Genomic DNA, 25,529 nt, shown 5'->3' with positions numbered 1-25,529 from the left:
TGTATTCATCAAATTACTTTGTCAATAGGAAAAACGAGGCTCTTGAAAATCGATGTGTTGCTAACAATAAGTGATTCTTCAAACAGCCAAATGTGAGTCTTCTTTCTTACATAACTAATAGTATGGATCCTAGAAGAAGTTTTTTCTTGCTAACATTCATTTTACACTCTGTGTTCCGTCTACTTTGCTATACTCACTTATTTAAACTGGAAGCAGTCCTAAACAAGACAATGGTGAAATTACCTGCCAAGGTCATACAGCTTTTAGGGGGTGTAACTTTTTATGTTTAATAGTTTTATTGGCTTAAACTTCACATATAATATAATTTAATCATTCAATTGTATTAAGAAGTTTTGTGCAATCATCATTACAATCAATTGCAGAAGATTTTCTTCTCATAGTCATTGCTGCTAACTCCCCATTTCCTGGCACAGGGATATAACTCTTAACAATCAGGGTATACTGACCCTCTTGAGAAGAAAAATTTGTTTCTTTAAAAGACAGATTTTAATACTAGGAAAAAAACATCTGTGCTTAGTATATGTGAACAAATGTTTAGGTTTTGCACACAATATACACTTGCTCAGAACTGATTAAAATTCTAAAATATACATAATAAAAAGAAAAATAAGGTTAAGCTAGTTGTATGGATAAGCATAGGACAAGATAAATGGAGTCTACGTAATTCTAACTATAGTGCACAAAGTGAAGACGATGAGGCTTCCACTCTGCCAATGTCTAACCAAGCAATCTCTGAGAGCTCTACATTTAGTTTGGTATCCACAGTTTAAAAGGAATACTTAGAAGCTGAACGAAACTGGAGGAAATCCAACGGTTAGTAGTAAAGACCATGAACTTGGGAATCAAACTGATATGGATGCCAACATGTCACGTCAATTCCAACTCACAGCCTCCCCATGTGACAGAGCAGTACTGCCCCCACTGGCTTTTATTGTCATCTTACGAAACACACTTAATACTATGGAGCTGATTCTGACCAATAGCAACCCTATACATCAGGGTAGATCTGTCCCGGGTGGGGGGAAGGGAGGTTGAGACTAATTTTTTTGGAAGGCCCTCAAGGACAGAGATTGACACAGTGACTGCCACAATAAGCTCAAATACAGGAACGAATGTGAAGATGGTGCAGGACCCAGCAGTGTTTCATCCTGTTGTTGTGCATCAAGATGCTTTGGGTTAGAACCAGCTCAATGGCACCAAACAACAACAACCATCTTTCCAAGAAAAGATCACCAGGTCCTTTTCTCACAGAGTAACTGATCTGATCGGCTGGAATCGCCACCCTCTGGTCAGTAACTGAGAATGTAACCTTTGTGCCACTGGGGTTCCTTGGTTATCAGACTACCTAGGGTCAAATGTAAGGTCTTCTTCTTAGCAGCTGACCCCTTCAGCAAACTGCTTCACCGCCCACTGCCCCCAAGCCCTCAGTTGTAAATAAAATAATATATACAGCATGATAGGAGAAGTTAAGGAGACAAAACAGTAAAGTACGAGATAAGTATCAAATGAATATTAAGCATTAATCTATTCAAAAAGAAGGTTTAAAAGGAGATGGGACTTGAAATATCATTATGCAAGGAACCACTGAGCAAAACTGAAGAATTTGGTTCTGAAGGCCAGCCTGCACACTTACAAACATTTGAATCATTACCTAGAATCACAGGAAACTAAATGCTGGCTAAAAGAGGAAATATTTTGTTAAATAACTAGAGCTTTCTAAAGACAGAAAGGACATCTTCAGGACTGATTGATTTTCCACTTAGTAGACATATTGCAGGGAAATTAAAGGAGGCTGGGCTAACATATTTTTTAAGGTTCCTTCCAAATGTTAGATTCTAACGGGGGGTTGGGTAGAAGAGAACTGACGTTAATAAGTTATGGAAAGTGATTGCTCTTCTTACTAAAAAAATCCAACGGCACAGAGGAATCTGTCATCAATTCAGACTAACTGCCTCATTCAGAAAGACCCAAAACTTCTGAAAATCCCCAGCCACAATAATCTTTCAATTTTCTGAACTACCAGATGCTTAAAAAGAAGATATGTTTAAATTTGCATTTGTGATTTCTTAGCTCTTCCAACTAATTTTTTAAATTCAAAACCAATCATCAATGCCAATAGACTAGAAATCAAGTATTTGTTGTTCTTTTATACCTTGTAATACTTAGCACATAAATATACACAGAAGTAAGTGCCAAGCAAATGATTTTTCTGTTCGATTGTGAAAGTAACACACTGTTTGACAGCAATCTAAAGATAACATCAAAAATTATTTCTTGAACAATTGCAGTTTACTCTTATAACCAAAAAGCTACATGAAAGTATCTAGTATTCCAGAAGATATGTTTAATTTCACAACATTGGCACATAATTTAATAACTGAAATAGGGTTCATATAGATTCTTTATCAATAAAAAAATTCAATTTTTGAGAAAGCTGAAAATATTATCCGTTTTTTCCCTACTTCAGAGGCATAATCTGTTGCTTCATTCAAAATTAACTCATAGAAAAGAATGTGCATTATAAAGAGTATATATTTTATATACATTGTGTGTCACTTTGTAGTATTTCAGTGTTAGAATGGTTTTCTTCATTTCTACTGACATTACAAAACAACCATTAATACACTTGGAATATAAGCAGTCTCTGGCTTAGAATAAGATTTTATTTTAATGGCTCCATTGTATATCAATTCTAAGCCAAATACTTTTTTTTTTAGTGTTCATTATTGCTACCTTTTATGACCAGTATCTTTATAAATCTGATCTTCATTTGTCTTTGGAATATGGAAAAATTACACATAAACCTCTTAAATATATATAAAATGTCTGTATTCTAGAAATGAATTAGATGATGCTGTCAGTCTGTCCTCTGTAGGAATAGGTCTACTTGTGGAAGGTTTGGATTATCTAGATTACCTTGGTAACAGGAAGAGTCAAAAAATCATGAGAGACGCTTACATGGTTCTTTACTTCTTTCTTCATATATTTTGTGGTAACATCAGACTTCTCACTGATTCTGCAGATTCACTGTGACAGTGATTTGTATTTAGTTCCATGTTTTTACACTTGATTTTAGACAAAAGGTCCAGAAGCAATAGGTCCTGAAATCTTTTATTTAATTTAAGAAAAACTTCAACAAACTTTTTCACTGGAAAGTTTTTTGACAACTTCTCTCCTTCTTTTTCCTCATTCTTTGTTATTCAGCATTTATTTTCTCTTCAAAATCCATTAAACCCCAATTTGTCAGTTCTTTGTCTCTGTGATACATAAGCTGTTCCACATCAGCGACATCAAGTTTCATAGTCAGTGTTCTCGCCATATGTACAGTTTTCCCATTGATCTCTTTCATCATATTACCCTGATCAAGTAAGTGGAATGTGTTTACACTTTTTCAATGTTCCCTCTATGCATTTTCTTATAACTTTCTCCCAGGAAAATAGAATGTTCCAGATATATTGGGAATAATACAATCTTCCAGAAATGGTGTAATGTTACCATACCTCCATCTGTTGCAGCTATTGCTTGTGTAATTGAATAATTGAAAATCCTTAAAGTTGGTGATTGTACATTGATTCATAGGCTGCATTATACTGAAAGAGAGATATACCTCTTTTTATCTTTATTTAGTCATTTACATGGAGAGGCTGTCTTAGAGCATTACCAATTAGCAGAAGAATTCTAACAGTTGTATTTTCTGGCCAGTAGGCAGGTACTTCTAGAATGAAACATTATAAAAACTAGTCTTTAGAAAACATATACTGAAGTGACTCTTGAGGTAGGCCAGAGCTTATTTTTGTCAATGTTCCTGAATACTTGAGGCTTTTCAGAATAGTAAACAAAAAGAGTTTTCATTTCATTTCATCCAGCAGTAGTTTTTTTTAAGTAGTTTCATGATTTTGTTTTTAAATGTCTTGACACAAATACCAGCTTTGCCTCTTTGTAAGTAAGGGTCTGCTCTGCAATGCTTTTTCAAGAACACCAGCGTGTATCCAATGAAGATCTTTAATGGTAGATTATGTTCATCTAGCATTGTCATGTCCAGTACATTCTTGAATTTGGGGTGAATTCAACACTGGAATTTCTTATTTCTCCAGTTATATGCATATATGTATAATAATTAGGTTTTGGTTCAACTTCGCTAGACCTAGATGATCAGTGGTTTGGAAGTTGAGGCCCAATAGTCCTCCATATCATATTACCTGTGATATGACCTAACACAATATAGTCACCTACATAATGGAATCTGCAGTGAAGAATTTTAGGGTAGAATTTGACCCTCTTCCTCAGGTCACAGAACCAATACAATTGAAAGGACATTACCTTGGGAGTGCAGTCTACATCCTATATATGTGGACTCTGTCAAAAAGTTTGCATAACACAGAGTAAGGAAGAAATTAAATGGTGCCTGACTATCAGGAAAAACAGTGTCTGGGGTTTTAAAGGCTTGTCTCAAAAAAGAAGCCATCTAATTTTAAAGTATGTTTAATATTATTATCTAGTCACAAAATATTTGAAGCGTTTAATGGCAAAATGATGTATACATTTTAAAAATAATACTTAACATAATAAATAATTTTTAGATACTTGATAACAATAATTATATATAATTTAATTGTTCAAAGAAAAAAATAGAAATTTTAGAAAACTCAAAATGAAGGAAAGTCCAGAAGTTAAGGAATGACATAGCAGAAATAGATAAAAATATGATGAATATCAATAATAGAATGACAGAAATGGAGAATCTTGTCACCACACTCAAAGATAACCAGGTATAATTCAGCAAATGGGAGAAACAGTCAAGAAAAAAAACAAAGAACTAAAGAAAGCCTGAGAAGGATGTGGGATGACATGAAATGAAACAATAATCTAATTATTAGGGTCCTGGAGCAGGAAGATAGAAATAAGCCTACAGTTTAAATAATAGGAGAATTCTTGGAAGAAAATTCCCCCAGTATCACAAAGGGGTGGATAATACCAATTAGATTAAAGCCTACAAACACACACACACACACACACACACACACAAACCACACATCAAGACATATAGTAATGGTGCTAGGCTGGGTTGACTAGAGAAACAAATCTATGGACCTTCATATATGTGTAAGAGAGAGTTTTATATAAAAGATCAATTGTATATTTAGAAAACATCTCATTCCAGTACAGATCAAGTCCAATATTAGCCCATATGTCCAACACTGCTCCATAAATTCCTCTTCAGACTCATGCAGTCATTCGCAATGATGTCAAATGCAGGAAGATAGGCTGATGGGTGAAAAGTATTGTAGATCCTGTGGAATCATTATAGCTCTGGCAAGGGTCTGCACATGGCCCCTCCAGTTCTCTGAGTGTCTCAATAGCAGGAAAAAGAAGCCGAACGTGTGGCCAACCTCCAAGGAGAGAGACAGGAAGTTCCTAGAATCCTCATGAGAAGGCTATACCCACAAGAAGGCAGCGTCAGGTTGTGACCTGACTGACAGGCCAGACTCCACCCCTGTACTTACTTATCAAGTTGGCATAAATTATGTAATTACCACAGTAGTCAAAGTATCTCATTTCAAGGAAAAGGAGAGAATCATGAGAGCAGCTAGAGAAAAAAGAGCAGTCACATATAAAGGTAAACAAATAGGAATACACTCCAACCTCTCCCGTGCGACCAGGCAGGAATGAAGAAACTGGAGCAACATGTTCCGAAAACTGAAGGACAACAACTGCAACACAGGAATCCTTTATCCAGTAGCTTTCCATCAAATTGGAGGGGGTATTAATATGTTCTCTGATAAGGAAGCACTTAGAGAATTCATAAAAACAAAACCAGCATTACAAAAAACAGTTTCCAGTTTTGTTATGGGCAGAAAGATGACCAGCTTACGAGCGTGGGACCACCAAAGGGTGCAACACCACCAGGAAACCAACACACTGAACAGTACCCAAAACATTACAAGTCCAATGGAGATACAAAACTAAATTCTTCACACACAGACACCATCCTGTAAAGGAGAAGAAAGGAAAATACTAAATACAAATACTATGAGATGGCTGCAACCAATATACACTTAGATTTAATTACACTGAATGGTTTAAATGCATGTATTAAAACACAAAGAGTAGCAACCTGGACTAGACAACAAAATCCAGCAATATCCTGCCTTCAAGAGCTACATCTCAAACTCACAGAAAAAATAGACTGAGAGTCAAAATATGGCTTAAAATTTACAAAAGAAAGGGCAATCAAAAAAAAACCTGAGGTGGCAATACTAATGTCAGGCAAAATAGACCTCAAGGTACATGACATACAAGAGATTAGAATGGGCATTACATAATACTCAAGGTATCAGTAGACCAAGAACCTATAAATATAATAAATATATATTTGCCCAATGAAAGACCCTCAAAAGTCATCAACCAAATCCTCAAAGAGATGAAAAGAGAAATCACCAGATCAACAATTAAAGTAGATGATTTCAATTCACCACTCTCAAAGATACAGCAACAGGTAAGAAACCCTGAACAATACAAGCAAACAACTCAGCCTATCAGACATTTTCAGAACTCTCCAACCAAGAGCATAAACATACACATTCTTCTCCAATGCACACAGCTCAGACTAGAAAATAGGTCACATGCTGGGACACAAGGGAAGCTTGAGAAAATTCAAACACATAGATGTCATTAAAACAACCTGCTCTGACCACAGCACCACAAAATTCAAAATTTACAATAGAAAGAAAAACAACAACAACAAAGACAAACATCTGGAGACTTAATAACACACTTGTTAAAAACAAATAGGTATTAACCCAAATTAGAGAGGAAATTAAGAAGTTCCTAGAACCCAATGACAATGACAATACAACATACCAACGCCCATGGGACACAGCAAAGGTAGTTATCAGAAGTTACTTTATTGTAGTAAATTCATACATGAAAAAAGAGAAGAGAATTATGGTTAGAACCTTAACACAGCACTTTCAGCACCTAGAACAGAGTCAACCATATAATGCTTCTAACATCAAAATAAATGATAAAAATTAGATCAGAAATGAATGAACTGGAAAGCACAAGAACAATAGAATCAATAGAGCAAAAAGTTGTTTCTTTGAAAAGGTCAACAAAATTGACAAATCACTAGCAAACTTAACAAAGGAAAGGAACCAACGTTAATATCAAGAATTAGGGTTGAAAGAGGGGAAGTCACAACAGACCCCAATGAAATAAAAAGATTAATTACATAGTACCATGTAAGACTGGATTCCAACCAATTCAGTAATTTGGAAGATATGGACAAAAACCTAGAAAATCACTTTATCCCCAAATTAACGGACATGGAATTTTTTTTTAACATGGAATTTTAAAACTTGAACAGACCCATAGCAAAAGAAGAAATAGACAAGGTCATCAAAAAACTCCCAACCAAATAAAGCTCGGGTCCAGAGAGCTTCACAGGAGATTTCTACCAAGCATTCAAAGGCGAGTTGACACCTACACAAACTCTTCCAGAACATAGAAAAGGGAGAGCAAATTCCCAAACTCATTCTATGAAGCCAGCATAAGTCTAATACCCAAACTGAGCAAAGATCACACATCATGACCAGTGGGATTTTTACCATGGATATAGGAATTGTTCAACATTCGATAAACAATTAATGTAATCCACCACATTCAACAAGAAAGAGCCTGACCAGTGCCAAAGAACCACACATCAGCTGGCCTAGGTAAGTAGAGTGTAAGTCACTTGGCTGGCGGGTGCCTCATGACAGCTGGGATCAAATAGTAGGGGGAGAAAGGGTGTGATGCTATCTGCTGAGTGGGTGCCATGTGGATACAAGGTGAGGTACCCCTGACAGGGAGGCGGCATATCAGAGGAATGAGGCTTACTGATGGGAGGGACAGTGGAGGAGAGGGGAAGGGAAACTGTCAAGTTTGGATGAGCATAGGTACATGTCTATTGGGGGGAGGGGAGGGAGGGCTGACTGCCAGGTGGGCGGAGAGTGACTGAGGATGTTCTTGGGATCATTAGGTAGAGAGGTATTTCGTGACATGCAGCGGGTGGACAGAACTGACCTAGGGCATCTGGGGGTAACCAGGGAACTCGGGCTGGGTGCCAAAGAACACTGGGATGCATATTATGCTCCAGAGGCTGCATAGGTGAGGCGGCAAAGGGGAACTGTTCCACTTGGGGAACTGTACTCTACCTGTGATAGGAAGGATTATTGTGTCAACCTGGCCAATAAACACATGTGGGGTTAATAGGGTTGCAATTTAATTGAAGGGCAAAGAGATAAATAGCTTGGTGAGCCTTGCCTTTCTGTCGCTTGCTCTCTGATGATCAGACCAGTGTACGGCTACCTTAGCTAGTTCTCTTCCTCAATTTGGGAGCTACCCTACCTGTAGGACAACCAACCCATGGGCTGTCGCTATAGTTTGAGGTGCCTTCAAGATCTGTTTCACCACACTGCTGGTGTATACATATCTTGAGATGGGAACGGTTGGACCCTATCATCTGACTGACTGTTGGTGACCCGCCCTGGTGTTTGCTGCCTGTGGCCAGACTGCCTATATTTCTCTACAGAAGACTCAGCTATCTGCTTCTTTGACTTGCACCCAGCAGCCCTCATGAGTTGAAGGACTGAAGTGAACCATTTTTACTGCTCTGTGGACTAATTAGCTGTTTATTTCTTATGTTGCATCTATCTACCTATCTATCTATCATCTATCTATCATGATAGATGTTTTGTTTCTCTAAAGAACCCTGTCTAACACACTATCCTGGACACACTTGTAATCTGAGTGTATCTCACAGGTGCATCACCATTGACTCACCCCCTTGAAGCTGAGTTATTTCTTCTATTATTTTTTGGAAAATGAAACCCATGGATGTTGAGCCTATAGGGAAAGAAAGCATAACAAGGGTTTAGGGAAGGGGTTATTGAAGGGTTGAGGGGTGGGAGAAATAAGCGGTGGATGATGTCAAAAGTCCAGGAAAGAAAAGTGTACTTTGGAAAACATCTACGAGTATGCAAGAAATAGGGCAATTAGGTTTGACATAATTGAATCATGGAAAAATATGACATAAATTGGCTCCCAAATTACAGCAAATTAATTCAACAAAATATAAATAAATAAATAAAATAAACTCATAGATCCAGGAATGGGTTTGAGGCTTGCACTAAATCCTAGGCCCAACTTAACAACAGTCAGCTCTTTCATCATGGTCCTGCATGAAACTCACCTTCATGAGATAATCACTGAAGATAAAGGAGCTACAGAAAAGTGTGGTAAAGAAAGCAGATGGGTCCTGGCTATCAATCAAAATAGTGTCCAGGGTCTTAAAGGCTTGTATTCAAACAAGCAGCCATCTAAGCGATTAGTCAACTGGGTCCACACGGAAGAAGCATACCAGCTTGTGTGATCGAATATGACAATTACAAAAGTTGATTATGGTGAGGAGAAAGCATCAGAGCAAAAATTAGGGACAATTTGTGGGGGAGGGCTATGGGGGACAGTGAGAGCCCAAAACCTATCTGAAGAGTACCTGGTCAAACAGAGCCACTGGTAAATCTGCTCTAGCCTCAGGCAAGAGTCTTGATCAACCTTCCTGTTAGCAGAGACCATTATAATCTTGATTATGCTGGATAGAATGCATGGCATATAGCCAGTTGACCACCCTATAAACATGACCCGAATTTGTTCTGGGTGCAAGTATCTCTTTCTAGTTCCATGACAGAAATCTCTCCTGGCTTTTTTATTATTGTTGGAGGATCTATTCCTTCTTATAAATTTTCTATACTGTTTATTTTTTAAAAAATAGTTTTATTGACATATCTTACACATTCCAATATATCCATTCACATATAACTCTGATATTCAATCCCACCGGGTGGGGTTATACAATTATCAATGCTATCAGCTCCCCTTGCCCCTCTCCTCCAGTACCCTTAGGAACCATCACTCATGTTACTGTCTTGGAGGCTTCATCCATCTTAACCTTCATGCACCAAGTCATCCTAAGTATACAAATGAACATATGCAAATCTGACATGATCAATGAGGTAAAACACATAAAAACCTTACTAGTGAGGGGAGGAAATGTTAAAGAGTTTGAGGATAGTTAGTGTGCTTCAATTCCATACAGCACCCTGGCTCTACCATACATTCCACGTGGCCCTCCTGAAAGGGACTGTCCGATCATCTTTCTGGTGGATTCTGGGTCTCCATTGCACCCACACCCCTTCCCATCAAGTTTTTTGCATGTTGTGGAACTTCTGATACTCCTTCCTGTAGCATTATGAGTATTTTTGTCTGTATACGATTCTGTTTCTACCCTGATCACTTTAGTGCAATTTTGCTTCCTATTGTTTTCTGTTGGGTGTGCCAGCAGTGAAGCACAGGAGGAGTGGAGGCACTACGATAAGTACGGATACAGAGGGATACAGGGAAGACAGCGGTGTGGGTGTTGTAATGGGAAGAGAGGGGGGATTTCAGGAGTGACTAGTGAGGACGGGAGAGGGGAGAGAGCACTAGAAAAGATTGTAATTGCATAAATCATCTTGGAGCCAATTTAGCCATGGGGGAGGGGAAGTCCTCTAAAGTTGACGTTGGGGCGATTACACAATTCTCCATGTTATGATTGAGTGATTGAACTGTTGAATTATATTATGTGTAAATTAGTTGCCAATGGGACTGTTGGGGAAAAGGAAATAAAACTTTCTAAAGAAAATAAATAAAAATACAGGTGAATTAAACACTGAAGCGGGGTGGGGGTAAAACTCTAAGATAGATGTGGTACTGATTGTACAATTCCCTTTGATATGATTGACCTATTCAATTGTATGATGTGTAAATTGTGTGCCAATATAACTGTTGAAAAGAAATTGGAAATGGAGAAGATGGATATCATGCTATATAAATATCACCATTAAGACACGGAACAGAAAATTCAAAAATTCTTCCCCCAAAGTGGAGAGAGAGAAAAAGCACTTTCCTAGCCCCAGAACCCAGATTCAGTCCTATCTTCCTAAACTGTGAGAAATAAGTTTCTGTTTGATAAGGCCGAAAATAAATAAATAAATGTTCTTGTTATTACCTGATGACTTATAGTCCACTTATGTCCATCATTCTGGAAAGCAAATAAATTATTCTAAATCATGGAATTTAGAGTAGATTTTCTCAATCAAAGGGTTTTGATTATACTAATGACCCACAAAATTTAAAGACCAGAATAGGAGCCTTCGATGACAACAGCCCTTGACTCTGGGCTGACAGAGCTCGCTAAGGTGGAGCTTGTGTGGCCAAGTTTCTGATGCTCTGCAGCTTTATATACTAGAATCATGGAACAGAACAAAGCTAACCAGGACTTGGGGCTCAGGCAATCATTTCATCATGTTATTTAAACTTCTTGTCTCTAAATTTGAGGAGTAAAAAGTATTTTCAACCTGTACCTGAAAGCAGATATATATTTAGAGATATATGCCACATTGATAGATAATGTACCTAATGAAACATTCAAGGAAAGGATTACCAGCCAGTCTGAACCATTTTGAAAACACCTTTTTCCATGGAAACATGTTGGGTTACAATAAATGGGGACTGCCAGCTGTGTTACCAGGCAACATTGTTTATTATTAGTGAAATGCATCTGGACTAGGAGGACTGAGTGAATTCCAAAATCATTTGGGAAATTACTGGCTTCAGGCCCTCTGTGTGCAACATGATCTTGAAACTGAGTGCATTCTCTGAGGGGTCCCAGACGGTTACCAACTGTCTTAATCAGGGTTGTCTAGAAAAGCAAAACGAGTGAATCTTATAAACATAGACAAAAGCTTACATTGAGAAAATAGCTCGCCTGATTGTAGAAGTGGGCAAGTTCCAAATCCAGGCAAAAAGAAGGTGAGTTTGATGAATTGTATAGCTGTGAGTTCAATCACAGGCTTGTGGCTACAGAAGTGAATGCACCCAAGGACAGCAGATTAATTTAAGGCAACTGACTACTCCTATGATTGGCAGGCAATATGGCAAACTGTTGGTTTACAGCCAAAGCACTGGGGGTTGATAAGCCAGATGCAGAGCCCACACCCAGCAAACTTTTCGATAGTGTCTACTTATATTAGAAATAGTCCACACCTTTGAAAAGATCTCATCATGGAAAACCACTAAGAATTCTTGCCCAGCCACACTGACATAAAGCCTTAAAAATCACATTTATGTACTATTTTATTTTATAGCATAAGTTTGTTCCAAGGAAAAGTAGTCCATACCCATCCATACAGTCTCCTCATCCTAAAACTAAGTTGCTACATAGGGTGGGGTAGGAGAAGGTGAAAATCATTACAGAACAACAATAAAGAACCTAATATTTGAAACAAACCTGAAATATTCCTGCTGGCATTCTGCTTTCAGGCATGCATCCTCCTGGCGAACAAGCGTAATGAAGCACCAGGTAATACATGACTATCTTAGGAGTGTATTAGTGAACTTGTGAACTTAGTAAAGGTCACTAGTCTGCCACTTCCCTGTCAGTTTGTGGGACAGTGGGAGCGTGCTGTGATGTTGCTGTGATGGGGGAAACTGTGTCACTGATATGTCAAACACCAACAGGGTCACCCAATCCGAACAGGTTTCAGCAGAGCCTCCAGACTATGAACAGACAATGGGAAGCAGCAAGCTGCCAGCTTCGGAGGAATTAGCCACTCGAAATCTGGCAGCAAAACCTTGTCAGACCCTGACAACCTCATGAATAGCACCAGAACATTGCCATATATCGGCCAAAAACCCAGCCCGCAGGTCAGAAAGCACTCGAGTGAAGACGCAGGAGCTGCCTTCTCAAACCAGAGTCAACCATAATGACGTGGATATAGCAAAGCTTTCAAGACCGTCTTTGCGGATGCGGCATGATTGAAAATGAGAAGAAACAGCTGCAAACATCTATTCATAATCCGAACGTGAAATATTGGAAGAATGAATTGAGGAAAATTAGAAGTCATCAAAAACAAAGCGGGTCATGCCAAGATCCAGATCCAAGGCAGTCAAGGTCATTTGAACCTGACAATCATATTTACTATGCCAAGGATGAAAACTTCAAGAGAATTCATGTTCCATTCATTGTCTAGAAAGGACATTTGAAGAGACATCGGGATGTACAATGCTGTCTGTAATAGGATAGTATCTATCAGCATAAACCTAGTCGATACAATTATTATCCAAATTTATGCACCAACTACTGGAGTTAGAGAAGCAGAAATTAAAGAATTTGACCAACTCCTTTAGTCTGAAATTGATAAAACATGAAATCAAAATGCATTCATAATTATTGGCATTTGGAATGCAAAAGTTGGAAACAAAGAAGGTACAATTGTTGACTATATGGCCTTGGGGACAAAAAATGAAGCTAAAGATTGCATGATGCAATTTTGCAGAACTAGCAATATGCTAGTAGCAAATACATTATTTCAACAACACAAAAAGGCTTCTCTACACAAGACTTTAACAGATGGAATACAGTGAATTTAAGTTGATTACATCTATGAGAAGAGAAAATGGAGAAGCTCAATATTGGCAACAAAAACCAGGCCAGGTGGCTGACTGTGGAATAAGCCATAAACTGCCAATATGTAAGTTCAGGTTGAAGTTGAAAAAATAAGTGGCAAGTACCAAAATACAACCCTGACTCTCTCCCACCTTAATTTTCAGAACATTTCAAGAACAGAAATGACAGATTGAACAAGAATGACAGAAGGCCTGATGAGCTGTAGGATGACATCAAGAACATCCTTCATAAAGAAAGCAAAGGGTCACTAAATGGAAGGAAGGAAAGAAAAGATCAAAGTGGATGTTAAAAGAGACTCTGAAACTTGCTCTAAATTGTAGAGTAGTTAGGCATATAGAAAAAATAATGAAGCCAAAGAACTGAACAGAAAATTTCTAAGGGCAGCTAGGGAAGAAAAAATACAATATTATAATGAAATGTGCTCAGACCTGCAGTTGAAAACCAAAAAGGAATAAAGCACTCAGCATATTTTAAACTGAAGGAACTTAAAAAAAAACACTCAGGCTTTTACTGCAATACTGAAAAATTCCATGGGCAAAACTATTTAATTATGTAGGAATTTCCAAAACAAGATGGAAAAAAGACGGAGCCATTGTACCAAAAAGAACCAGACATTTAATCATTTGAAGAGGTAGCATGTGCTAAAGAACCAAGTTCACTTATAGACTTGAAGTCTAAGCTGCACTGAAGGCATTAGCCAGAAACAAATTTCCAGGAATGGATGGAATACCTAGTTCAATGTTCCAATAAGCTGATAAAACACTGGAAGCACTCACTAATCTATGCCAAGAAATTTGGAGAAGATAGCAACTTGGCCAACTGACGAAAAAAAATCCATATCTGTACTTATGCCCAAGAAAGTGACACAAGAGAATTCTTAAACACAGGACAAATATCATTAATATCAAGTGCAAGTAAAATTTTACTGAAGATCATCCACAATGATTGAAGCAGTACATTGACAGGGAGCTTCCAGAAGTTCAAGCAAGATTCAAAGGAGGACAAAGAACAAGAGATATCATTGCTGATGTCAAATGGATCTTGGATGAAGCAGAGAATACAAGAAAGATGTTTACTTGTGTTTTATTGACTATGCAGAGGCATTAGACTATTAGACTATGTGGATCGTAAAAACAGATAGCTTTGAAAAGAATGGGAATTCTTCTCACACATATCAATGTTCTTATACAGAACCCGTAAATAGATGAAGAGGCAGTGTGTGAACAGGACAAGGGAGTACTGAATGCTTTTAAATCAGAAAACATGTGCATCAGGGTAGTATCCTCTCAATATATTTTTCAATCCGTATGCTGAGCAAATAATCACAGACACTGGACTAAATGATGAAGAGTGGGGCTTAGATTGGATTTGGATTGGAAGGCTTTTTAACAACCTACAATGTGCAGCTGAAAACAACTGGCTTGCCAAGAAAGAAGAGAACACGAAGCACTTGCTGATGAAGACCCAGGATGGAAGCCTTCAATATGGATTACAACTCAGTGAAAAGATCATGAAAATCCTCACAGCTGGATGCCCAGGTAACTTCATGGAAAACAAAATATTGATGTTGTCAAAGACTTCATCTTGTTAGAATCCACAATCAGTGTTAGTGGAAGCAGCAATTAAGCATTCAAATGACACAGTAAACTGGGTAAATCTGCTGCACAAGACTTCTTTATTACAGTGTTGAAAAATGAGGCTGTCACCTTAAGCACTAAGGTCCTCCTAAGTCAAGCTATAGTATGTCCAATCACCTCGTGTGTATAAAACTTGGACACTGAAGAAGGAAGACTGAAGAGAAATTGATGCATTTGAATTAGGATGCTGCGAAGGAATGCTGAAAGCACCATGGACAACCAAAAGAACAAACAAACCTATCTTGGAAGAGGACAGCCCGAAAGCTTCTAGAAGCCAGGATGGAGAGACCCAGCACGAGAGACGAGTGGTGGAAAAAGACATCATGCTAGGTAAAGTAGAGGACCTGTGAAATCGAAGGCCCTCAGCAAGATGCACAGACACAGTGGCTACAACGATGTGCTCACACGTAACAACAGTTGTGACAATTACACAAGACTGGGCAGTGTTTTGTTCTGTGGTACACGGGGTTGCTAGCATTTGAAACCCACTCGATAGCACCTAACAATAACAAGTTCGCTACTGATTAGGACAACAACAGCAAATGAAAAAAATAGAATTTTTAAGTGTATCATATATATATCAGTGAGTGTATAACATATATACACCCAGGCACACACACACATGAAAGGGCTTCAAGCTTCCAAAAGTGTGTGGGTTAATGTTAATTAGAAAATAATGTTTTTTCCTATCAACTTTCTAAAGCATACACACACGTGCATGCATGCACACGCATACACACACACTCCATTGTTTTCTTTGTATACCCCACGGATTTTTTTTAACCACTATATGACTGCAGTTACCGCTTGAGATCCATTATCAAAATACAGATTGGAACACTGGGGTATATATTTTAGAACAAATTTAGGATACATTTTTAAATTCCCTTTGTGATTTTTCAGTGCTTGACACGTCCTTATCATTGGTGAGTCTAAATTTTTGGCTAGCTCTGCAACTATTATTATTATTAGGATTTTCCAAATGAAAAGACTAAAAACCCCATTGTCAAAAACTCTTTAAGCTGAGTGTTTTCTGAAAATTAAAATACTAAAATATCTTCTCGAAGTTCATCATTCCAAGTCTTACTTAATTTAGTTAGAGAGTATCAGGATGCAGCTATAAAAAACACAATCAAACTCACCTGCAGCAAGTCCATTCCAATTCAGAGCGACCCAACAGGCCAGTGCCGAACTGCCCCTTAGCGTTTCCAAGGGTGTACTTTTATAGTAGCAAACTACCGCATCTTTATGCTAGGGAGAGAGACTTGTGGTTTTGAACTCCCAACATTTCTTTTAGTTAGAAGCTGGGCACTTAAGCCACTGTACCAACAGGGCTTTACCAAACCCATTGTTGTTAAGCTGATTTGACTCATAATGGTCTCTAATACTCTATGATTTCCTGCTGAGTCAATTCTCAGTGACTCAAAGAGGGTGGCTGACACGATCAATCGTTACAGGAGCAGACAGGTGGCCATCTTTCTCTCGAGAAAAATGTGAAGCACTGACCCTAAGATTGGTGACTGCCAAGGGTTCTTTAATGACAACCCTGTCCACTCACTGCCCGCGAATCCACGCTGACTCATGGCGACTCTGCTGTGGGTTGCCAACAAGGCAACTGGCAACTGTTTACAGTGATAGAAAGCCCCATTTTCTCCCATTGAGCTGCTGGTGGTTTCGAATGGTCAACCACAAGGATGGCAACTCAACATGTAACCACTACATCACCAGGGCTCCTATAACAAATCTATAGCAGACATTAAATATCACACAACGTGTGATTCTAGTTCTAGTTATAAATTTTGATATATATGTCTACCAGTTTCATTACAACATAATGTTGAAAAACAGAATAATGTTTATATAGAGCTGTCTTTCCCAACCTATTTTTAGGCACATGTGAATTTAATTTTATTTCATCTTTTTCCATATTACTCACTAGCATATCTAAATCTATATGAAAAATCACTGCCATCAAATAGATCTCAGGTCACAGTTACCCAACAGAACCAAAGAAAACTACAGGTAGTATATTTTAACCTGAAAGCTCAATTCAATTATTCTTAGAGATAAAATAGGATTCTTAGGAATTAAAAAGATTTCAGTCCTTCTTTAAACTTACCCTGAAACGTGAAACATCAGCAGCATGTAGAAGACCAAGAAGAGATTATGAGTATACCAGAAGATGTCATAGTTAGAAACGCTGGAAAAACAAACAGCAGCTTTAGTCTCACTTATATCTTTTGTCACTAATAAGTTGCACACCGTTTCAAAGGTATGCTACAATTTAAGGAACTTAAAAATGAGTCAACCTGAGATAAAGATTATAATACCAACATATCAGCATGCATTTCATACAAATAAAATTGACAGGAATTATAAATAACAAATCAGTTTGAATAGTCTTTGAATTTTACATAAAGGTACATATAAAGAGTTAAATAAGAATGTTTAAGTTTAGTATAATACAAGACTAAGTTGGTAACAGTCTATATTTTGTTGTCCTCTTTATTAATATTTTTGATTTTCAAATTTTTTCTAGAATAACTAGTTTTCCCTATCCAATGCATAGAACATAGTTCAAAGTAAACTCAAATGGAGACAAACAAAGTGCTCATCAAAGTTTATTTACTTTTCCTGGGAAGAGATTCTTAAGAATAACACGATGGAGTTATTCCCCTGGGGAGAATATAGATTCTGAAATAGATGGGTTATGATAAGTACAATTGAAGACATGTTTGAAAGAAGGAGAAAGACTAGCAATTTTTTCATATGCCTGGGAGTAAGTAGATATGCATACATCAGGCTCTCGAAGGCAGAGGGGAGGTATTTACAAGTCCTTTCCCATTTGGAGATGTGTTATCTTTGTTCTATGAATGAGACAGGATTCGTATGTGGTGTATCTTGAATCCATGTCTTATGAGATATAAAAGAGATTAAACAGGCCAGCAGAGGAACTATGAGATAAAACAGATACCAAATGATACGGAGAGCACCCAGGAACCAGGAATCAGAAGCTACAGAGACAGGGTCTTCCTCAAGAGTTCACAGAGAGAGGCTACCCTTTCATCCAGCTCTTTCAGTTTGGACCTCTACCCTCCATAAACTATGAAAAAATTAATTTGTTTGCTAAAACTACAAAGGAAAAATTTCCAACCCCCAATAGTTCCATGTGATTTGTAACAATCTCCTCAATAACATGTCTACCTAACTATTTTCGTAATGTACATCAATAAGCAGAAGTTTTCGGTTTCATGCTTTTAGATTGTCACATATTTCCTATGTAACCCCTTGCCCATCCTGAGGTCTGAGAAGTATTCCTTCTGAAGCTGGGACGGCATTATCTGTTAGCGTCAGCTCTAGAACTCATCTAGAATTTCATGCCCTGAAGACTTGTATTGCTCATAAATTTTCATGCCGTGTTATTAATTTATTTATTAGAACTTCTATGTATCCTCGATCTTGTAAAAAAAGAAATCTGGCAATGTCTTACATTTTCTTCAAGAACTCCTGAAAAATATATGTCAATTGGTTTAAAGCCTTTTTAAAATCAAATTATAATAAAACATCTGTCACAAAATGGGCATGGATTTGTCATTATGTAAGGCAGCAGTTTATATAAAAATCTTAAAAGTATGTTTACACTTGACCCAACTACTTTATCTACATCTCAGAAATTTGCCTTAGGAAATAATTGAAAATGTACACAAACACATGAATAAAACACAAAACCATCCCACTGTAATGGAGCTGATTCTGACTCATAATAGCTCTATATAGAGTTTCCAAAACTGTAAATCTTTATAGGAGATAGCTTGACCTTAGTCCCAATAGAGCTACTAGTGGGCTTGAACCAATGACCTTGTGGCTAACAGTCCAATGCTTACCCGACAAGGCCACCAGGGCTCACTCACTGAAGTAAACCTAAAACATTGAACAATGGAGACCTAGGAAAATAAATCAATGTATATCTAAATGGAAATATTCACTCAGTAAAGAGAATAAGAGAGAAATATTTATTAATGTGAAAGAAATGTTCATAACATATTGAAATTAAAAACAAATTTAAATACTCTCTGTAACTTGACCTGATTTATACAAAATCCATATATATGTATAGAGAAAGAGAAGGATCAGAAGTGAGAAATGAAAATAGAAGGTGTAATTTAAGTGGGAAATAGGAGATTGGTAGAGAACAAGATAGCTTAAGTCTATAAACATAAACACCAGATCATTACAATCAAATTTCATGACAGGTTTTAAGATGTAGGTGTGTCTATGAAGCAATATTTAGAAGTGTAGGCAAAGACGCACTTGACTATTTTACTGAACAATTACTCTTTAAAGTAGATGTGTGAGAGAGAGGAATCGACACACATATATAATCTCTTTTAAGAAATATCCAACCATGTTTAGTTAAGAAATCTAAGATATACAAGGGGGAACCCCACACACAAAAAAAAAAACCAGAATTTTGCTGAGTGGAGCAGAGCTTTCATCACATGCACTTTTCCCTGCTAGGCAAGCATCAAGCAACTCGCTCTGAGTTAGTGCACCCAGTGACATCATCTGGGAAGGTTCTCTCTGGTCCTAGTGATTTTTTTTTTTTTTTATAAAAGCAGTTTCACTTGAACCTCTTTTTTTGTGGTGGCCAAGTTAAAAGAACACCATGCAGCTGTGAAATTTTATTTCCTGCTCAGGAACTATGCTGCAGAAACTTTTGATGTTCAATTACAGCTTATAAAGACAGAAGCTATGGGGAAAATTCAAGGTGCAAAAGTGGTTTTCTCATTTCAAAAATGGTAAACTGTCGATTGATGACAAACCTCATTCTGGATGTCTGTCAACTTCCTGAGCAAATGCAAATGTCTACAAATATTGCATTTGGAGTTTGTTTCACCAGGTCAGACTGTTGATGAAACTTTCTATTTGGAGGTTCTACAAAGATTGCATAACAGTGTGCGACAAAAAGGCCTTATTTGTGGCAGATGGGAGACTGGTTTTGCCACCACGACAATGCACCTGCTAACATAGCCATCTCAGTGTGCCAGTTTGGGGCAAAAAAAAACAAACAAACCCTCCAGCATGCCTCTCTTGCCCCACACACCTTTCTCATCTGACCCTGCTCCATGCTACTTCTTTTTGTTTCCGCAAATGAAGAGGACATGAAAAGACAGCAATTTGACAACATGAGAGATGAAGAAAAAAAACGAGGGAGGTGCTGTCAGCCATTCAAACAGATGAGTTTGAAAAATATTTCCATCTGAAGGGATCCCCACTCTCACCACTGGTCCTGAATCCAGGACAGATGATCCCTTCAGGACCAGTGGTGAGAGTGGCAATACCTGGAGGGTGAACAGAAGGTGGGGTAGAAAGGGGGAACCAATTACAAGGATCTACGTATAACCTCCTCCCTGGGGGATGAACAACAGAAAAGTGGGTGAAGAGAGATGTCGGACAGTGTAAGATATGACAAATTAATAATTTATGAATTATGAAGGGTTCATGAGGGAGGAGGTAGTAGGGAGGGAAAGGAAAAATGAGGAGCTGATATTAAGGGCTCAAGTAGAAAGTAAATGTTTTGAGAATGATGGTGGAAACAAATGTACACATGTGCTTGACACAATGGATGGATGTATGGATTGTGATAAGAATTGTATGAGCCCCCAATAAAATGATTTTAAAAAGAAAAAGAAAACTGTTTCTAAGATTGGAATTGCAAATTTGAAAAATGTATTAAGTGTAATGGAGATTACTTTGAAGTTGATAAGTTTTTTTTGTTATAAAATTTAAATATATCACATTGGGGGGCGTAAAAGTTTTGTTTTGTTGTTTTTTTGGTACCTCCTCATATATATATAGCCTCCACTAAATGTATATATATAAGTATATGTCAAAAATATTGTTACAAAATCATAGACATCTTTATTTAAAAAGCTATTGCTTTTCCACATATATTTCACTGTTTCCATCTCTCTAACCCTCCCACAATGAATTCTGTATTTTTCAATTCACATCAGTCAGAAATGATTTCACGTCAAAAATTTTGGCACCTTGAAGGGACTTAAATCATGTTACTCTTTGATTGTCAAGTTTCAGAAACAAAATGAAATCTGAAAGGGCCAGATCAGGGCTATTAGGTGGATGGTGAACAGTTTGCCAATGAAATATCCATTAGACAGCTCTTGTTACCCTGGAAGAATGGAAAGGTGAATTGTAACGGGAAAAAATGAGTCCAAAGGCCAACTTTCTGTCCTTTTTCACAACAATGCAATTTTCAATTTTTTAAAAATGTCTTTTCTATCAGAAATTAGGGAGATGTTTAAAATTCAGATAATCAACTTTGTATTCAGATAGTCCATTTTTAAAAATGCAGATAATCAACCACTCATCAAACCTCCCAATAGTTTACCACACCAACTCCCTGATTTCTCTTCCCCTTCTTTTGGACGATGGTCATTCATTACACACAAGTGAACGTGAGAACAGTACACCTCATTGCTTTGTCTGCCTTCCCTTGTCTCCCCACTTGGCAAACTCCAAAATCTGCTCCCTTTAGTATCCGAGTCTATAATGTGGGTATTTCCCTATAACAGTGTTCTCCTATAATGTTTGTCCTTTTGTAATTGGCTAATTTCACTCAGAATAATATTCTCCAGGTTGACCTATGCTGTGAGGTGCTTCTGTTTCGTCACTGCTTCTTAGTGATTAGCAGCATGCCACTGTGTATGCAAAGAGTCTTTTCCCATTTATCCACTAATGGGAACTGAAGTGGATTCTATCCTCTTTTTATTGTGAATAGTGGTGCAATGAACATGGGTGGGCATATTCCTGTTCATGTAAAGGCTCTTGTGGACATATACTCATCTGAGGTATTGCTCGATCATATGGAATTTCCATTCTTAGTTGTTGGAGGTAGCACCATATAAGCCCCTGTGCTCCTTCTGTGTCCTTCAAGCAAAGCCACTCCGCTTACCTTACAGAGACTCAAAACAACAGCCACCATACCATTCTGAGCTGATCTCTCTGCCCTGAATTAAACTGGTCATTAGATCCCCTCCAAAGGGATTATTATGATTGGATTGATTGGACCTTTTTTGAAAGCACCCTAATGAGATTAAGACAAGGGCGTTACAGAGAAAAATTGTCTGTGGCCATTCCCTGATTGTGGACAGAAATAAAAACATATACTATTTGGAATAAACATACACTTGGTTACCATACTTCATATATGTGTATAATCTCTACTAAATTTCTTATTTTAGCAAAGAGAAAGTTCGAAGGGCTTTTTGAAATACATGTTATTTCTTCCTTTTACTACTTTAACTAAAATATACAATAAAAAATGGAAAACAATGTAAAATATTCTTAAAATTTGAATGTGTCCTTCAAAAGAGACATATTAAAGTGCTCAGAAAAATGTCTACCTGTAATTACTTTAAATTATTTGAAGTAGGAATAAATTTAAATATATATTTCTAATTATTTTTGCTAAGTTCAACTTATCAAGTGTTCTGAAAGCTTCTTTTAGAATGCTAACTTTAATAACATCAAAACAACTTCACATAAGGAAAATTAGATACATATTTATTTCAAATTGTATATTCTAAGGAAATCCCAATATTACTATGCCTATTTTAAATTCAATCCCATACCCTTTAGAGGTAAATTGCCTTATGGAAGGATGATCCTGAAAAACCAAAATTTCCTCAGTTGTCATATTAAATGTTCACATCTAATTCCAGCCAAGAGAAGTTAACTAGCAAAGAGATTTTTCACAAACAGAAATTCATAAGTTGAAATGCTTCTACTTCACTCTTTATCACTCAGAATATTCCATTAATCAAGTTACTACATTGGCTATAAGAGGTTTGTTTAGTATATGAAGACTTTTTCTACGTGTAAAAATGAAGATAATCTGAAGAAAAGCTTAGTAAATATGAGAATAATGACTCTGAACTTACCGGATTGCATATGTAGAAGCTGTAACCATAAGGAATAGCACCAATACCATGCAGACCCCTGTCAATCCAGGAACTATAAAAATTTACATCAGTACATTTTAACTTAAATTATACTGGGAAGAAGTACAAAGAATGCACTTTACAGCCCACAGTTCTATAGTGCTCTGTGTGAAACCCAACTCTATCACATAGCTCCATGTATGTGCCATCTCAAGCAAGGCGTTTTGTTAAGGATCATCTCTGTGCCAATGCCTTTAAGACAAAACTGACATTTTGCTCTTTAACTGGAGTCCATTCTTTGTAATCCTAAATATCCATTCAGTTTGGTGACTATGTATAATAAGGTTTACTTCTTCAGTTACACATTACACCAAATGTAAGTAATCAAGGCAAAGGGGCAGGGTTGACATTATAAAATCCAACTGAAACATGTTCCCTTATGACTGTATGCTTAAATGTAATACCTTTAACTATTCATACCAAATTATTTAATTAATAGCCTTTACAATGAATTCATGCACTATGTGGACATTTTGAAGGAGTGGGTTGTGAGTGGGACAACTAATCTCTTGGTCAGCAGTTTAAACCCACCCATGGTTCTGCAGGAGAAAGATGAGGCTCTTGGCCATTTTCATCCATGTCTAGGTGGGATCAGAAATATATATCTTGCATTCATTATTATACTTTTAAACACATAATTGGAAATATAATTATATTTGCTCATGAAGACTTTTCTAAATGAAATTGAGAATGGTACTTTTTTTTCACAATGTAAGATACTACCAAATTTTGAGATAACTTAAGAGTAGTTTCACATGAATATTTAGATAAGCAAGGCTATTTCATTAGTTTTATAAATTCTTCATTGAGATAGTTTTAACGCTGACCATCCAGTGAGTCGAACTGACACCTTTTATGTCATGTGTGAAGCTGCAGGCTTGGTTTTCCATAGGACAATCTCATTTCCTCAGATATGGGTTGCATGCATGATTTTTAAAGAGAAAAGGCTGTACGGCATTCAACAAATTAAAATAATAATGAAAGTATTTCCTATTACTAAAATAGCTAAAAAGATTTATGAATTGCTAGAAACTCAATTTCTGTTACGTACTATAAGAAAAGTCAAAGATAATTATGAAATAATTTTATTCAGAAAGGCATTAGTAACCTGTCAAATTAGGTCAGTTTGTGGAAAACAGCATATTCTGGTCCATTCCTTATTTTCCTCATCTTCTATTTTTACATGATGTCAAACCGATGACTCCAGAGTTACACACCCTTGTTCAGGGGTCACACTTGGACTCCAGGTCTGGGTTACAGGACCAGGAGGATGGCCTCTACAACTAATAACACTTTTTCCTTTATGGCAATGGGTGAGAGCGGATCGCCAGAATGGTGTTGACTTGCTGATCTGAGAAAAGTCCATTTGTTTTTATTAACAGGATCCCCATTAGCAATATTTCCATAAGGCAAGACCTGCATGCCCTACAAGCAACCCCATCCCATCCTGGAGAGGCCCACCTTCAAGTCGTAGGAGATCAATTAATTTAGAAAGTATTTTTATGAGGCAGCCTAAGATATCCAAGACAAAGAGATGAGCACTGCCTATTCGACTTAGGGAGGAGCTTCCTCATGACGGAGCACATCAACAGTGACTTAAAGGATGAAGACCAGGCACACAAAGAAGAGTAGGTTATGGCAGACTTAAGATTCTGATGAGATGTTCAAAGGAACAAAACATTGGTTCCCAAAATACATAAGAAAGTTTACAAAATGTATTCCCAGGTCCTTCAGAGAATCTCTACAGTGGGATCCAGGAATATGAGTTGTAAGTAGCTTCTCAGTTTAGAAAATTCAAGACCAAGCACGAGGCCCTTGTGCATGAATATAGGATGATGGATTTCACTCTAGGTAATAAGAATGGATGTTAAAAGAAAGAATCCTCTGCTTATAAAAAAAAGTACTAATTACACTAAGTCCCTTTATGTAATGTCTTTGTCATGCAAGTATTTTTTTATATCAAGGGAAACTAAATTCATTATATACTTTTAAAGTTCCAAGCCTTTATATAAATTTTGTAGAACAAAAAAGAATACGAAAGCAGCATTCTGATTTTTCTTAAAAGAGTTCATATGAACCACACAAAAAATTTGATTAATCCATCGGGTTTTGTTTTTCTGCCCACCCCTTTTCTATTACTCATGCAATTCTTAAGGTTTGAATAAAAACATGTTTCCAAAGAGCAAATTTGTAAGCAAAACTAAACTGTATTCCTAAGAAGAACCCTGTAAAATATTTTTAAAGTGACAGACACCATGTCTAACTGCAGAAACAAAATATATTTTGCATATATATATATATATA

General features: G+C 37.1%; 1 protein-coding gene across 1 annotated transcript in view; it reads right to left on the bottom strand.

Moving 5' to 3' along the window:
* Nucleotides 1-25,529, bottom strand: part of NOX4 (NADPH oxidase 4) — a 192,441-nt gene that overhangs the window by 104,463 nt on the left and 62,449 nt on the right. The window contains exons 6-7 of the mRNA XM_013006196.2: nucleotides 23,166-23,238; nucleotides 17,324-17,404 (exon numbers count right to left, since the gene is read on the bottom strand). Coding sequence (XP_012861650.1) covers nucleotides 17,324-17,404; nucleotides 23,166-23,238 — 154 coding nt within the window. The remainder of the gene's footprint in view (nucleotides 1-17,323; nucleotides 17,405-23,165; nucleotides 23,239-25,529) is intronic.

Source organism: Echinops telfairi, unplaced genomic scaffold (genome assembly GCF_000313985.2).
Source record: "Echinops telfairi isolate 266 unplaced genomic scaffold, ASM31398v2 ScPeMD7_1713;HRSCAF=2227, whole genome shotgun sequence".
Lineage (NCBI taxonomy): Eukaryota > Metazoa > Chordata > Mammalia > Afrosoricida > Tenrecidae > Echinops > Echinops telfairi.
This window is presented reverse-complemented; position numbering and strand designations above follow the sequence as displayed.